At 36.1% G+C, this 17,553-nt stretch overlaps 1 protein-coding gene across 1 annotated transcript in view; it reads left to right on the top strand.

Moving 5' to 3' along the window:
* The window catches only part of SMARCA1 (SNF2 related chromatin remodeling ATPase 1), a 32,131-nt gene that overhangs the window by 539 nt on the left and 14,039 nt on the right, over positions 1-17,553 (top strand). The window contains exons 2-16 of the mRNA XM_014886533.2: positions 3,392-3,478; positions 5,798-5,964; positions 6,901-7,001; positions 7,097-7,197; positions 7,489-7,668; positions 8,931-9,086; positions 9,332-9,463; positions 10,215-10,283; positions 11,010-11,119; positions 11,838-12,064; positions 12,603-12,724; positions 13,106-13,258; positions 14,632-14,764; positions 15,714-15,862; positions 16,443-16,562. Coding sequence (XP_014742019.2) covers positions 3,392-3,478; positions 5,798-5,964; positions 6,901-7,001; positions 7,097-7,197; positions 7,489-7,668; positions 8,931-9,086; positions 9,332-9,463; positions 10,215-10,283; positions 11,010-11,119; positions 11,838-12,064; positions 12,603-12,724; positions 13,106-13,258; positions 14,632-14,764; positions 15,714-15,862; positions 16,443-16,562 — 2,007 coding nt within the window. The remainder of the gene's footprint in view (positions 1-3,391; positions 3,479-5,797; positions 5,965-6,900; positions 7,002-7,096; positions 7,198-7,488; positions 7,669-8,930; positions 9,087-9,331; positions 9,464-10,214; positions 10,284-11,009; positions 11,120-11,837; positions 12,065-12,602; positions 12,725-13,105; positions 13,259-14,631; positions 14,765-15,713; positions 15,863-16,442; positions 16,563-17,553) is intronic.

Raw genomic sequence — 17,553 nt, 5'->3', positions numbered from 1 at the left:
TCTGGAGAAAGCTGTCCCGGAGTCGGGAGCTCTGAAGGCTCGGGGTAGGAGTGTCGCGGGGACGGCCTGGAGAATTCGCGACTGACAGGGCTCAGGGCCGACCCCTGCCCAGCTCGAATTGTGCCCTGATGCAGCATACATCCCCGAGAAAACACGTATGGCTGCCAGCCGCCTCTTCTTAGTTTTTGCAAGGAAGACACAAGGCATGTAGAAAGTGACGTATTCAGGTATCCTTGGAAACAGAACAAGATTTAACCCGAAGAATTAATCTTAAAAAAAACTTAGTAAGAATGAGGACCGTTCATCATATATTTATGATACTGAAGAAAATTGCGGAGCTAGTGATAACAGTGCATTCAGATTTTTTATCCAGTTTTATCCCAGAAGCTTTATTATGTATACAGTTATGGGACACAGTGCAGTGTAATCCTGAACTTTACTTTGCTGCTCAATGGAAAATGTTTAAGGGCTATTTCTCTATTGTATACAACTTACTCTGCAAAATTTTATGCATGTCAACTGTACAGTTACAGCGCCTGCATAACAGCCGCAGTCATGCAACCTGTTGTGCTCTGCTCCTCTCGCAGTGTTTTACTTTATAGTCTTTGTACTACCAAAACTGTGTTACTGACTATTTGGAAATTTCCACCTTGTATATGTGAGTTAAACACAGAAGGAATCCTAATTATTCTTAGTGCATCTGTTGCAAGAGTAAAGTCGACTAAAGCAGTTCTTGTTCCCAGTTGTTTGTTTAGGTCTTCGTGGAGCCTCCTCACTTTGTGACTGTTAAAACTTTCTGCATAGAAATCTCTCAGCCTGAATTTAGGACTCTGTTTAGGGTAGTTATTAGAGATTTTGTATCCTTTGACTACTCAGGGTCTTTTGAAAGTGCTGCCTGGATGTTGTAAGATGTTTAAATGACACCGGTTTTCAGGGGACTGTTTAATCTATAATGGAAATAGTTTCTAGAGTAGAGACAAATTGTTGCTGGCGAGTTTCCTGAATTAAAAATGAAAGTGCTTTTGTGGTGGTGAATTGCACCGAGACTTCTGCTGTCCTGGTTCCTGACAAGTCAGCCTTCTAAGTGATGAAGAAAGGTTGTATAATGTTTCTAGGGAAAAACTCTCTGACTTCCCGAAGTATTTTATGTGTCTGTGTTGCATAAAGTTACATGGTCCAGTTTTTAGGGGGAAGTATTCTTCCTCATATCAAAATCTAGTAATTGTCAAGGTATAGATTTTTGTAATTCAGAGCGTTATGCAGAAGCAAGTTTGGGTATGATGCTTGTCCCTGCCTGCCTGGCACCACTAGCACAGAGCAGTACTTTAGCGAACCTTCAGCATATTCTCCCTGTTGTGAGGAAGAGAAGGGGCATGGGGATGCATGTGTCTTGTTTGTCTCGTTCACTGGCTTTTGATAACCTCCTGTTTGTTATATCTGATACTGTTGAGCCATCAATATTCAACAGAAACACTGCAATAAGACGGGGGGGCGTGGGAGGGCAGTGTGTTTTTGAAGGGTAAGGTGTATGGTGTGATTTTATTGTGCTGTGGCTGCAGTAATACGTCAGCTCGTTTACTGTTTTAACTCAGAGTGTGTTATTCAGAAATACTTATTTCAGAATAAATTTGATTTGTATGCCACCATAAGTTTTATCTTTCTAGGATAATCTGAGTGACAACAGAACTAGCATTGCAGCTATCTGCCTTGGGGCTTAGAAAAATAATATTGCATTGCAATTTACTTGGAAGACTTTCAGTTTTAAGGGATTCTCATAATATTGAGTTATTCTGGTTGAAGAAACACCATACTTACCTGAGATAGAGAGGTTTTTTCCAGTAACACTTATCTATCTAATTTGTTTCTAGGGCAAGCGAGGGAGATGCCCGAAATGGCCTACTGTCAATTTGTTTTCAGTTTGTTTTGTATTCCTTTAAGGAATAATTTGACTCTTCAGTTGAAGGACTGGACCTGATACTGGCAATGTCAGTCTCTCTTTTTGGAGTGTATGTTGTCTAGTAATATAATGGAGGTGTGAATATACACATCTGTATGATCTGCTCTTTGGCATGTTGGAGTAGCTTTGCTTTATGAGATGAGCTGATTTCCTGTATGATTGAAGAACATTTAAGTGAATAGAATATTTCTAATGCCACCTATTTGCAACATTTGGCCTTGCAAAGGTGAGCTGGAGCACTTACAAAATTGTTAAGCTGTCAAGCAGTTTCATTATACACTTAGTACTGTTCACCTCTGCAGAGAATTATGGCTTTGGGCCGAACTTGAAACAGTAATCTCTGACTTCAGAAAATATTCCTCCCATTTTCATGATTTTGCTTAAGTTAGAAGCTGGCATGTGTATTTATTCAGTTCTGAAATTTAAATGTGATGTTGCTTGACAGATTTTTAAATATTTGGTACCATTTTGGCCTGGTTTTGCTACTGGACCCTGAATAGTTTAGGTTAATTATTGTTCTAATTTAATGTATTTAATAGTAATCTAATACTCAAAACACTTAAAGGAGATTAATACTCTGCACTGTTACATTTTATGCAGACATGCACTCTGGCAGCTCCTTTCAGTTTATTCAGAACTTTTCAAAAACATTTTTATAATTCAATGCATTTCAAAATAGATTTATTTTTTATTGGCATATTTCAAAGATCAATTTGGAAAATTTTCCTGAATTAGGGGGGAAAAAAATCTACCATTTTACCAGTATGGTAAATAGTTGTGGAAATAGTTGTGGAAAACTTGCTTTGAGCTTCACAATTGAAGACAGATATCAATCTACAAAACTACAAAATCTGCCATTTTAGTTACAATTCCTTAGATTTCTTTCATATATAGTAAATAAGGTGGTTCTTTAGCTAAGAGTGTACCATGGAGTTGTTGCTGCATGGGTTGAATTGGTTGGCTGTGTATCTTCCTAGGTTTATGGTTAAGTGTGGTTAAGTTGTGTTTCCAACTGAACTTGTGACTATTCATCTAGAAGCGGAAACAGACAAAACCCAACCAAAATGCAAGTGCCAGGAACTTACAGTTAGGAATCTGACATTTGGAAACCAAAAATTTTAAATTTTTAAAAATGTTTTTTCAAGATATTAAACTTAATTATGCATTTAAAGTGAGATCTCTGTGAAAGATTAAATTTTGTGCTCTTTCAGTAATTTCTTTTTGTGGAGATAAATATGAAGATCTTTAGTTTCATCGTGGTCATGAGGTTTTGCTTTGGGTGAAATAATATTAATGCACTCATTTAATTTTGACATAATTATTTTTTAAAGTAGCATGCTTGTCTTGCTGTTTGTAGGTTTGTTCAGTTTGATACATTTTGCTAAAAAAGTAAATAAGCTGGTATTTATAAAATGTTTAACTTTTGAATTCCAGAAAAATGATCCCCCATTTCAACTCAAACTTCCTCCAAAGGCAGCTAGACCTGAAAAAGAAGTTGACCCAGAATATGAAGAGAAGATGGTAAGTGCTTTCATGACAAAACATACTGCAGCTTTTTATGACACTTGGTTGTTGGAACAGGATCAGCATAGTTACAAGGAGTTATTGCAGCCTGGATGCATAAGAAAAGAAAAACAAATCAAGATTCATTTAGCTGTCTAGGCCCAAGTTGTGTTTCTCACAGTGACTAACAGGTCGGATAGTGGTCGTTCTGTTAAATACTATCCCATTCTTCCAAGTGTTTTTGTCTGCATGATTTTTGGAGTTGTAGCCTGTGTTTTTTATAGCCAGTAGTTGTCAGTGGATTTTTAGTTTTGTGGTTTCTTTTTTAAGTTATCCACACCCATCTGTCGTGAGGAGTTAGTATTCAATGACATTTTGTATTTAGAACTCTCCCCATTTTGTTTTGAATCTGTCTCTGCCAGTTTTATTTGATGACTCCTTGAATCGTGTCAGAGGCACCCTTAAGCAACTTCTTACTTAACTGAAATACTGAAAGTGCCAGTTCTCTCATATGAAAACATAAAGGTTTTCAATATTTAAGTGCCGTATAATATGTGTGCCATAACAATGCAAAAGGGGATCACGACACCAGTGTTGGGAGCTTGTAGTGCTGGAGAGGAGATGTGACAGTAACTTCTGTGTTACAAAGAGGCAAAAACCAGGAAGACCTTATAAGACTCCTTGAATGACATTTGTAGTAAGTTCTTGGTTTAAGGTGGTACCTCTATCCTGCATTGTTTTTAAAAGCTTTAAAGTTAAATGTATGCCTGATAATTGCAATAGAGTCTGAAAGGACTGGATATCACAGAGGGCAGGGAAGAATACAACTGTTAGATATAGAAAAACTGATACCTGCATGTATGAATACCTAATTTCTAGCCAAAGAGAAGAGCCACAGTGAATCTCTTCTTCAAGAATGAATTGAGTAAACAGTTAAACTTGTTTTACAGTAATACATGACTTTACAGCTTTCCTAAATTACAGTTTTAGTTTAGTTGTCCTAAGAGACAAAGGGATTAGATATCAAAAAATCCACCTTTTATCAATCGTGCAGTTGTGAGCTAGACCTTTACAATTTTATCAAAACATATTGCTTATACTAAGCCAATAATATTGCAGGCAGAAAATTATATTGTATTGTATTACGTTCAATATAGGTCCTAACCAAGAATGGTTATTTTGCCAAAATGGTCATATATTATTTGTTAACTATGAATCCTCTGAATTGGTTTTATTCCAGTGATCATAAACATCAATGTCTCTACTTCCTCCTTCTAGAATTTCTGTTTCATAAAGTTTTTACTTGATATTTGCATTTTATTCAGTTGTCAAGTTATTTACAGAAATGGTCCAATAATAATGCAAGGGGGGAAAAAGCAGTAATTTTTTTTTCCGAGGAGATCTTAGTAAAGATGTTCCTTTGCTGGTAAGTGGGATGCTGTTAAAGAAGCGCAGTGCTCTCGTGTGGCGGAGATCGTGCATTGCACGTCAGGATTGTTCTTGCTGCCCTTTGGTTGGCGGTTCTACTGTTGTGGGAGACTTGCTTATTGCAAATGACCTGCAGAAAGGCAGGTGGTCTGTGGGTCGAGTATTTCTTGGAAAGGTTGCAATGCAGAGCTACAGTTTCACTTCTGTCGTTTATATCATGATGTGTAAATGAGATCACATGGAAATTGCCTTATATGGTGCAGTGTTATGTGATGCTTAGATTTCTCATAGAGAAACGGGTAACAATTGCATTGTCTCAGATAGAATTTCGATTTTTAAAATATTTTTCTTAAAAAGGTTGTAACATATTATCTTCTTAATATAAGGAAGGCCATGTTTTGCTGTGTGACATAGTGAAGTGCATGTGCCCCATTGAGATGGCAAAAGTGAAATGCTTGAAATTTGAAATCTGACAGGAAAATTCACAAATTTGAGTGAAAGCAGAAATACTACAGAACTATTACTTCAGAAATAGTTCTAAAAGTTGTCTTTGCTCAAATCCTCATAGTCTTGAAGCTGATAAAAGTTCTGCCACTAATGAGCGAGGTTAGGATTTCATCCCTTACTGTAAGTCATAACTTTATTTTTGTCTTTCTCTTTTGTAGACAAAGATTAAAGCGTCCCTTCACCACTGCTAGTGTGCCATGAAGCAGCTCCATCTCTGTTTCACAATGCTTGTAGCCCTCTGAGTTGTCTAACAGATGGTCTTGTCAATCTTTCCTCATATAAGTTGTTCTCATGAGTGTCTGAATTCTGTTTCTTAACAGAAATACGTTTTTATAAAGACAAGTTATCTATTTTTCTTTTTTTTATTTTTTATTTTATTCTCTTCTCTGCTTTGGAAACTAGAAAGCAGATCGAGCAAAAAGGTTTGAATTCCTCCTGAAGCAGACGGAACTTTTTGCACATTTTATTCAACCTGCAGCACAAAAATCACCAACGTCTCCACTGAAAGTCAAGCTGGGACGGCCACGGATGAAGAAAGATGAAAAACAGAGTTTGATTTCAGCTGGGGAGTATGTTTTATTTTTATTTCTGATTTCTTACATATTCAAACAACTCAGACGTTTTAACATAATCTTTTTAGAGATTGTACATAGAAATTGTACTTTCAGTAAATTCAGACAATTTCCTATTGGTGGTGTATCAATTTCTTTAAAAGCTGGTTGGTTTGAAAGCATCTGCTACATCAACTTAAGTGTGACCTTGGATCAGAAATGCACTTTTAAAGCAAGTTGCCTGATTCTTGCCATGGAAAAGGCTTTGGTCTGTATTGTGGAGTGACTTTGGAGCACACAAATTGAATTTCTTTTGCATAATGCTGAAGGGGGCACTGCTGAAGTTCACCTGATGTGACCCAGCTGGTAGTGGACCAATCAGTGGGACCAGGGTGGGGCAAGACCGGGTTATGACGAGGCAGTGTCCTTATAGTGAGGATATTGGGTCCTTGGCACCAAATGACTCTCTCCACCAGTGTGTCTGTGTTAGAATTGCAGTAGAGCCTACCTGTGATGCCTCTGAGCGGTCTTGAAATAAAAAACAGATTAAAAAAACCCAACTTTTTTTTAATGTTGGCAGAATGACATTCTATTTTAGAAATTTTAATTTTTTAAAAATTTGATTTTTTGATTTTTCTGAACTTTGTAATTACCAAGTAATTGAGTCTAAGGCCACCACTGATGTGTCACGCATTTATGTGTTGCTCATTAAAAAGTGCCTCAGAGAACTCACAATATTGTCAGATTATAGTTGTGGCTGTTAAAGAGAGGGCTTCATGTCAGCCTTCGCAATTAAAGCTGGAATAATGTATTAACAGGATGAGAGTTTGGTCAGGATACCAGAACATTCACACTGTGGGTCAATGATTGCTTCTGTTGTAATTTGTCTTTGGAGTTTGTTGCAATGTTTTGAAGTGATTTTGCTCACACATCAGTGTTGGGTCCTTTCTTTAGGTATCGCCACAGGCGCACAGAGCAGGAGGAGGATGAAGAGCTCTTGTCTGAGAGTCGGAAAATGTCCAATGTGTGTATTCGGTTTGAGGAGTCTCCTTCATGTAAGTGTGGTGTTAACAGTTCTCTGGTTTGATGTAATTAAGATCTGACCATATCACAATTAAAATTTCTACTTAGAGGAATTTTATATTTACAGATGTGAAAGGAGGAACACTAAGAGATTATCAGGTTAGAGGTTTGAACTGGATGATCTCATTGTATGAAAATGGAGTTAATGGTATTCTGGCAGATGAAATGGTAAGCAGTAATCTTTTGTATTTTTTGTGGTAATTATTGAGCAAAATACAACATTGAAGTGCTTAGAGTATTTCATGTATGTTCAGTAGTATGCTTCATTCTACAGCAGTCTGGTTTTCAAATCTGAAATTGTAATGAAAGAAATTCTATTGCAAACATCTTTTGTGTAGTTTGCTTTAAACAAATGTCAGAATTATATAGTAAGAGAATGATTTGAAAGTATTTCTGTATTTCTTTATGGTATTTCACTTTAGCAAGTTTCTTCCCTCTCTCCCCCCTTTGTTAATGCAGGGGCTCGGTAAGACTCTGCAAACAATAGCTTTATTAGGCTATCTGAAGCATTACCGAAACATTCCTGGGCCACACATGGTCCTGGTTCCAAAATCAACTTTGCATAACTGGATGAATGAATTTAAGCGCTGGGTTCCATCTTTACGTGCTGTTTGCCTTATTGGAGATAAAGATGCCAGAGTAAGTGTTGTACATTTCTGAAATGCAGTATTTGGCAAAAAATGTCAGTTGGGTACATGGAATTCTCTCCAAGCTATTTCCTTAATTACAGTATATTTTAGTAATCTTTAACTATATTAATGTTGAAAATGCAATATCTTGTGCTTGTGATTCTGAGGAAAAATTGAAAATTAGTAGATAAAATAATAGACTGGGATCAAAGTACAGCTCTTTGAGTTGTCTGTTTTTCTGTTGTCTTTCTCTTTGATTTTTGCACTTATTTTTTATCTTCCATATTTGTAATGTGACAGTGTGTACTGATTTTTCTTTATTGCACTCACTTTTTTACCTCTTTCTTCGCCTTTTTTTGGGTGACTTTTCCCACTCTTGTATTTCATAAGCCTGCCTGGCCTTGTAACTAGGATTCTGTTGTAGAGCTTTTAATCTTTCATTGTGAAGGCTTTAAAATAGATATGGAATGTTTTTCTAACTGAAGGTGATGAACGAGCTGGATGTTTCTGCAAATTCTGTGGTTGCTCGTATGGATTGCATGGCTGCCTGTTATTGCTTGAGGGTAGAAAGGGAATACGAGCTGGCAATATGGCCAGGATGGCCAGTGGCATCCTTGCCCAGCAGGAGCAGGACGATGACTGTCCCCCTGCACTGGGCACTGGTGACATTGGGGTGCTGGAGTGTGTTCAGAGAAGGGAACAGAGCTTAGGAGGAGCAGCTGAGGGAACTTGTTTTTTTAAGTGGTAGAACAAGAGGGAATGGCGTCAGGTTGACTAGGGGAGACCTGTCTGCATGGCTTTCCTATATTCTTTCATGTGAAATGATTTATATGCCTTGAAGTGGGCCTTGCAAAACAAAGATGGGACAGAGGAGGGAGGTATTTGGGGAAGAGAGAAGTTAGTTGAGAGTGGGCTATGTGAGTTCTTTTGACACACTTTTGTGGATTATATCTTTGGACAAGTTAATTTAGAAAGTTTTTCCCCTTTTGATTGTAGGTACTCTATTTGAATTACAGAGAAATGCTGCTGAAGAACAAATAGTTAGTTTTAAGTAGGAAGTAATTTGTGTTTTGCTTAACTCCAGCCTTCTCTGTGCTTAAAGTACAAAGGATTAAAAGCTTTTGTTATAGTAACTTTCAGTTACTGAGAAGATGTTTCACAGTCTTTTGTGTACTAGTTTAGTGCATCAGTTAGGGTGGTGGAACTTTCCCTGAACACCATAAAAATTGTTCATATTTATAAATGTTTATTAATCCAGTTCTTTTGCTTTAGGCTGCATTTATCCGTGATGTTATGATGCCTGGTGAATGGGATGTTTGTGTTACATCATATGAAATGGTAATTAAAGAGAAATCAGTCTTCAAGAAATTTAACTGGAGGTACCTGGTAATCGATGAAGCCCACAGAATAAAGAATGAGAAGTCTAAGGTAAATTTGAAATTGTTTGATACTTTGAAGTTAGTTTGATACAAAAATATGCATTTGATTTGAGCAGATTTTAAGTGTTAGGTGTGGTGTTTTTTTGAAATAGAAGTGATAAGCTCTTGGGTGGTTAATATGAATTTCATAGGTAGTTCACTGTGTCTAAGTTTAACTGACATTGTTTTAGGTTTCAAAAACTGATTCACTGTGCTTTAGTGTAGATGGTGTTGATAACTCTGTTGTGTTTCCAGCTGTCAGAGATTGTACGTGAGTTCAAGACAACAAATCGATTGCTGCTTACAGGAACTCCTTTGCAGAATAACCTCCATGAGCTGTGGGCATTACTCAATTTCCTTTTACCTGATGTCTTCAATTCTGCAGATGTAAGTTGATGGTTGGAAGTACAGTGTTGTTATTTTGATCCTAGGCTGCTGTCAATAGAGGAGAATAATGACCAGTCTAGTAGGAGATGTACGTTGTGCATGACCCAGGTTCAGGGAAAGCTCTGTGGCTTACTGTAGACTATTTCTTTTACTGTACCTAGTTAAAACTGTGCATTCTGCTGGTGTGGATGAGGCCTCAGACCATTAATAGCAAATGTAATATTTTAAATAGTTCAAGAATTATGCAAAATTTGAAAAAGTAATGAAATATCAAGAATATGAAGCATCCAAATAGGCAGAAGCCTTTTTTTTTTTTTAATTTAGAACTTGAGTAATCTTTCTTCTCTTTTACTGTTAATGTTTCTTTGTGCTTGTATTACTTGCTTATGTTATTTTTTCTCTGCTGTCCATCTAATTTTCTCCAGGATTCAAATTGTTTTTTTTAAAATTTCTTGCCCCATCATCACATAAGCACTGAGGGGAAGCACTTGGACACTGCAGTGATGAGCATGAAAAGTTGTTTAATATTAATAAAGAGTATAATAGTATTTTGTCTTCAGGGTGATGCAGTTGACTCGAATGTTACAACATAGTGGAGAGATGGCACAGAATGGCAGACTGATTTTTCTTTCACAGAAGTCATTTGTCTCAAGATTTATGCCTCTCAGCTGAAATGAAAGAGAGTAATATGTGTCTGTTAAAAGTACAGGTGATAAACTGTTAATACCAATTGTGTTGTTTCTCACCACAGGATTTTGACTCATGGTTTGACACTAAAAATTGTCTTGGTGATCAGAAACTTGTAGAAAGACTTCATGCTGTAAGTAATTAAAGCTATAATCACATGTCATCATTAGCATGCATGCTGTAAAGAAAAACAGATTATTTTTCCCTTCATCTCAAAGGGGTGTTTATGAAGGTATTTAGTTACAGGAATGCCTAGCACAGTGTTCGTGAATAGTATCATAGGTACTACTTTTTGTGTGTTACTATTTGAAGCAGATAAAATCTGAACATAAAATGTAAAAATTAAGAACTTCGAGATCTTTTTGAAACCATTTATTACTGTGAATAGTACACTGATACACGCCATGCTAGTTTGAATATAGGCATGCCTTTACCTTTGTTTTACTGTGCATGCGATAAGACTTTTTTGCAGTAGCAAAAGAGGTCAGAGAAACTGTAACGTGCATTGATTATACTTGAAATATTGGTGTGTTTTGTCTCTGCTAGTGGAAATGAAACAGGGCTTATGTTAAAGAGGATTAGATTTTATAAACTTAGGGATTTGGCCCCTTCTTAAGATAAAAACTGAGATGATTATGGCAATCCTTATATAGGGATACACATATTTATGTGTGAGTTTAGTCATTGCTGGACGACTTCGTTTTGCGGAATTTAGCAGAATTATTTTCATGGAGTCACTGAGACAGCAATAGATACCGATTAGTTCTGAATAAGTATCAGATAATTGAATCTGTTAGTTTTGTATTTGTGGCAGTCAATTTTATACATTTATCTGTGTAAAACATCTTAATTTGTGTAGGTTTTGAAGCCATTTCTCTTACGTCGCATAAAAGGTGAAGTGGAAAAGAGTTTGCCTCCAAAGAAGGAAGTAAAAATTTATCTTGGACTCAGCAAAATGCAGAGAGAATGGTGAGTTATTTACATCAAAGTAAGATTCTATTTTGATAGATGCTACAGCTCTTCACACTGATACTTTTTTCCCTTATAGTTGCATGTTGAGAACGTCAGATATAGAAACTTAATTATAGCTGTCTTAGGACTTTTGTAAAAAATACACAAGTTTCAGGGAGCTCAGGAAGGGTAATGAAAAGAGCCGGGATGAAGAAAGCAGAAACTTTTTTCCTTCCTTAAATTTATTTGAAAGAACAAATGCCTCCTAAGCTTCCTCCTTTGATCCAAATATGTATGCACCAAAAAGTCTTACCTGAAATTAGAATAAAACCTTGAGGAACTACATACCCAGAAGAGCCATGAGACAAGGAGCCAGGTCAGAGTAGCTGTTTCTGTCAAATAAGTGATATTTTTAATCCACTTTGTACTACTAAAATGAAAGTGTAAAATAATCCAGTGAATGACAGATGATTGTCACTTGCGGAGAGATTCCCTTTCATATTTAGGTATGAATTTAGAAGTCCTTATTATCAGTCAGATGTTTTTGTCAAGTTTCATAGTAATATAGCTCATTATTATATAAACAAAGCCAATCCCCACATCCAGAAATAAGAATTGGGATATTGCAGGGATTCATTCATTCATTCATTCATTCATTCATTCATTCATTCATTCATTCATTCATTCATTCAAATAAAAACCAGAAAGTTGTTGAAAACTGCCCTTAAAACTTCAGGTATACCAGGATCCTGATGAAAGATATTGATATCCTGAATTCAGCTGGCAAAATGGATAAGATGCGTCTGCTGAATATTCTGATGCAGCTGCGGAAGTGCTGTAACCATCCTTACCTGTTTGATGGTGCTGAGCCAGGCCCTCCTTACACCACTGACACTCATCTCATCACCAACAGTGGTAAAATGTTAGTTTTGGATAAACTGCTGGCAAAACTCAGAGAGCAGGGTGAGTACTGTTTATGGACAGAAGTGATCTGAATGCTCCTTGGAAGTTAAAGTATTTTTCAAAAATAGTACAGGTTTAGTCTTTCCAACAGCAAATGTATTCATCACTTTCTGTAAGGTTTTTGTTGAAAATTAATTTTCTGTAGATCTTAACACATGAAGGGAAAGAAGTCTTATGGGAATGAGGAGTTAAACTAAAAATATGGAGAAGCAGAAGGAAAGGAAAGGTAGAGCCTCCCTTCTCCTTTTTGTAAGTAAATTTCTGATGATAGGGTTACTTCATCTATGCACATCAATCGGCACCAGATTTCCTTACAATGGCTTGAAGTGTTCTGTTTCTTTGGTTGTCTGTTTCTCCTGCATAATTTATCAAACAATATTCTTGAGTGATTAAATCACTACCAGAAAAGTAACTTCAGAAGAAAGACTTATTTAAGTTAGACATAGTACAGAGTATTTCACATGAATTCTCAGTAATAGCTCTGTGGTAAGATCAATGTGAAAACATAAAATGAATGTCAAAACCTGTATTCTGTCAGGTTCGAGAGTTCTGCTGTTCAGTCAGATGACTCGCTTGCTGGATATTTTGGAAGACTATTGCATGTGGCGTGGTTATGAGTACTGCAGACTTGATGGGCAGACACCACACGAGGAAAGAGAGGTGGGAAAGATATATGCAAATGAGAAAAGCCTTTGGTTTCAGTTAGTAAGTTATTTACATATACATATGTAGCCAGATCATTGTTTAAAGGAAAGCAGACATGCTACAAGGCTGCTAAGGGTATGTTTCTCCTAACCAAAGTCCACAGCATGTTGTATTTGATCCTCAGCTAAATGAAAAATACAGGATATTGTGGAATCAGTACGGATTTTATCACCTGTCCAAATATACAGTTTCTAACTTTGATAAAATTATTTTTTATATAAAAATTGTGTAAATTTTAAAGAAATGTAAAGAAATTTAATTGGAAAATCACCAACATACTGGAAACTTCTTTGAAAGATCTGATACTTTAGTGGCACCTTTTTTTTTTTCTTTCAGGAAGCAATTGACACATTTAATGCTCCCAACAGCAGTAAATTCATTTTCATGCTGAGTACCAGAGCTGGAGGTCTTGGAATTAATTTGGCAACTGCTGATGTGGTTATTCTCTATGATTCAGATTGGAACCCTCAAGTAGATCTGCAAGCCATGGTGAGTTAACTCCGTAATACATATTTGTTTATTTAAGTTGTCAGTGTTCTATTTTGTATAACTGTTTTTGGAACTTGTATTTTTGTTATTTTGCTTCACTTTTTGTATATAAAAGGCAATACCAAGAAACAAAGGAATTGAATAAAAGGGCATGAACAGAATTGAGGAACAAATTGTAGATTTTTGTCTGTAAATATTTGCCTTAATTATTTTCATAATGAGAGAATACTTTTATCAAAATACTGTATTAATACTGTTAATAGAAGTACATTCTTAATTCTGTATTATCAGAAGAGAACAGTAAATGAATAATAGAGGACTGTTTCCAAAATAATAACAGATAATTAAAAGCATGCAGTCTTATGCTTCTCTCATTTGGGAAGTTTATGCTTTTACTTTTTGTTTCTACATAAGCATAAAGGCATTTGGTGGTGATGCCAGGGGTGGGAGAAAGTTTCCTTTCGGTTAAACATACCAAAATGTTCTCTTTCTGAGTGCTGAATGTAAAAAACCACACAAATTACTAATCTGTCATTTGTTTCATGTGGAATAAAACTTGTGATCCTTCTTGCATGATTAGGAGGATTGGCATTTGTTTAGTGGTTTGTAATTTTTTATTTTCTTTTAATGCACTTCAGCACATCAAATATTTAATATGAATAGCTCATCCTTTAGATATGCATGTTGGCTGCCAATAGTTGACCAACTTCCTGGAGACTGTAAGTGTGATTTGTGAACTTAGTAGGGTTTTCAGGAAGAAATTAATATTATGCAGGAAAGTAAAAGATTTAACAACTTGTGTTTAAAGACAGTCAGAAAATTCTGGTACCCACAGCTTGAAGGACAGTTGTTAAACCTTTTTTTTATTTAAAAGGACATGTTTTCCAGAGAGGATAAGCACAAGTTTTGTTACAAATGAGTATAGTGTATCAGTTATAAACCTCGTTTGCTGGCTTGGGGCAAGGACAGTATTTGAGCTGTGACTGCAGAAACTCTGCACATGGAATTAATGTGCTTAAGCCAGGGATGCAGAATATCAATACCTGTGTCAAGTGAGAGAATTCATTTGAGGGCAATGCAAGTGAATGCATGTATGTACTGTTGTATGTCCACTTCCCAGCTGCAGTCTGGGCAGACATTCAGTTATCTTCATTTACAGCGAGGGAGATGCATTTACTGCTATGGAATGACTCAAAAGTGTAACAGCTGTGTATAAGTAAATATTAGAATACTGGTTTTATAGTGATCTGTGCTCTTGAATAGGCAAGGGACCAAGAAGTACAATGCTAGTTTGAGGCTGCTATATCTGCAAGCTAACTGTCTATTGCTTGTGAGTTCTTGTTGCTGAACACTCACTGATTTATGTTTGTTAGGATCGTGCGCATCGTATTGGTCAAAAGAAACCAGTACGGGTGTTTCGACTTATCACTGATAATACTGTTGAAGAGAGGATTGTAGAAAGAGCTGAAATAAAACTGAGACTGGACTCTATAGTTATACAACAAGGTATCAACTGCTATATATGTTTGTCTGCAACAGAATTGTTCAGTCCCTTAAATATGGTTAAATAACTGTACAAATGTGCAGTGTTAAGAGAAAGCAGGCCTTGTGTATAATAGCAGTGTACTCAATCAACCTAACGTTCAAGATATTGACTTGTTCAGCTGAATTATTTTTAAATTGTTTTCCTGATTAATGTAGACATAGACTTACAGTGAATCTAAATTAAGAGAGTAAGCTACAGCTGAATAGATGTTTCTTAGTTTTGTGATATGTTAAAAAAAAAAAAAGAAAATCAGGTATGTTCTGTGGCAGTTGAAATAGTTATATACATATGCTTCTTACCACGTAAGAGGTAACTGAACAATAAAACACCTTTGTCTATTTTTGTTTAGAAGCACTTGGAGAAATAGTTTATCAAAACTAAGGTACTCAAGCTAAGTCTTAGGGCTGGTTGTATTTACTAAAGGGTGGGCTACTGAAAGGATGATGGTCAAAATTTTGATAGCATGAGAAGAGATGGGTAAGTGAAATTTTGGGACAGAAATTCAAATTTTGGGAAAAATAATTAGAAAAATGGGCTGAAATCAGTGATGTGAATGTTGAAAATATCAAGCACTTCTTAGTGGTTATTATAGAATACTTTGTAGTTTTTCCTCTTGAGATAAGATTGTGATCTTAAAAGTTCAGCTAACTTTGTAAGAATAAGATCTTAAATATAAAATTCAGATTATGTGAATTTGAAACTTTTTTTGTTATGGTTTGAGTCAAACTTGTTTTTTTAATTTTCCCCTGAGTTCCTGACTTCCATTTATTCTCATCTCAAGTGAAGTGTATTTTTCTGTATGGTTGTTCTGTTTTTCCTTTCTTGTTCTGTCAGAAAAAAATCCACTGCTTGCATTGTCCTACTAGAACTCCCATGTTATAACTTCCAACACATTCCTTGTGATTGTAGGAAGGCTTATAGACCAACAGTCCAACAAACTGGCAAAGGATGAAATGCTGCAGATGATCCGGCACGGAGCCACACATGTGTTTGCTTCCAAAGATAGTGAGCTAACAGAAGAAGATATAACCACAATTTTAGAAAGAGGTGAAAAAAAGGTAAGAGAACTGTTTAATATGGTTTCAAAATACATATGCACAAAATGGAATGAGATCTGATTATGTACATCTATTATTACTCTACTATTTGTGAAGATTTTAAATATTATGAAAGTTTTGAAAAAGTAGAATTAGTGTTTGTAATTATTTTCAAGGTTCATGCTGTGTGCATCATATCTTAAGCGCTGCTTATTTTGTGATCTTTTAGAAAAATGAAAATTGAATGCTGACAATTCTGATAGATACAAAGTCTTTATGGAACTTCATTAGGTAATAGATACCTCTATGAAAAGATGAACTGCCATTTCAGCTCCAAGGAGATGGGCATAAATTTAATTCAAATTTTTAAGTTAATTTCTACAGTTGTGGGACTACATCCCAGCATAATAAATTTAGTTTAATGGAGAGTCTTGAAATGCTCTAAAATGAAAAGGTTTTCTCTTTAGAAGAAAACGTAAGTAAAAGTTAAAATCGGAAAAAGGTGTTGAGAATGTTGTAGTAATGATGAAATGATGAAAGCTGTTATTTCAGAAAAGATAAAATAGCTTGAGTGAGTCTAAAAATACCTTCCTCTTTTTAGACAGCTGAAATGAATGAACGATTGCAGAAAATGGGAGAGAGCTCCCTACGAAATTTCACTATGGACACAGAGATGAGCTTATACAACTTTGAAGGTGAAGATTACAGAGAAAAGCAAAAGGTAATTTTTCATAGCATTTAAGACTTCAGTTTAGAGGTGCAAGCACAAAAGCCACACTATAAATGTTATGAGTGAAGGTTTCTAGGTTCTAGAGAAGTAAAGAACTATTGAAAAACTCACGTGGCTCTGCCCGAGCATTAATGTTCTGAATTTTTGTTAAACAATCTTCAGCTCCACTGTTTTTATCATGATAAAATCCCATATTGCTCAGATGTTATCCCTTCTGGAGCAAAATCTGCAGCACTGTGTTGCATGCTACTGCTGCAATCAGAATCATTTTGCTGTCACATAACTGAGGGGAAAAAATAGGCCTGATAGTGATTTTTTTATGTGGATCTTGGACTGGAGTCTGTTTTTGCAGTGAAGGTTTGTCTTAGTTTGAAAGACAGGTGTTTGCTAAGGAACGACTGAGGGACCTGGGTTTGTTTAGCCTGGAGGAGACTCAGGGGTGACTTCATCACTCTCTACAACTTCCTGAAAGGTGGCTGTAGTCAGGTGGGGGTTGGTCTCTTTCTTGAAGCAGTAACTGACTGAATGAGAGGACACAGTCTTAAGCTGTGCCAAGGCAAATATAGATTGGATATTAGGAAAAAGGTTTTTATGGAAAGAGTGATCAAGTACTGGAATTGTCTGCCACTGAGGAGGTGGTGGAGTCATCATCTCTAGATGTGTTTAAAAAAAGACTGGATATGGCATTGATTAGTAGATGATCAGTGCCATTGATTAGTAGAAGTGTTAGGGCACGGTTAGACTTGATGATGTTGAAGGTCTCTTCTAACCTAATGATTCTGTGTGAATGCAGGAGCCTCCCTTGGAATGGAAAATGTAAAAACCCCTTCTTTCCAAATTACTGTAATTTGAAATTAAGGGGCTCTCAGGCAAAGATATGAGAATAGGAAAAACAGTTCTTTACTAGTATGTATAAAAAAGCAAACAAACAACAACTACATTATTAACAACAAACACAACCACAAACCCAGTGACCCTTCTT

This window comes from Sturnus vulgaris, chromosome 14 (genome assembly GCF_052056855.1).
Source record: "Sturnus vulgaris isolate bStuVul1 chromosome 14, bStuVul1.hap1, whole genome shotgun sequence".
Lineage (NCBI taxonomy): Eukaryota > Metazoa > Chordata > Aves > Passeriformes > Sturnidae > Sturnus > Sturnus vulgaris.
Note: the sequence above shows the minus strand (reverse complement) of the source record. Positions and strands in the feature narration are given on the sequence as shown.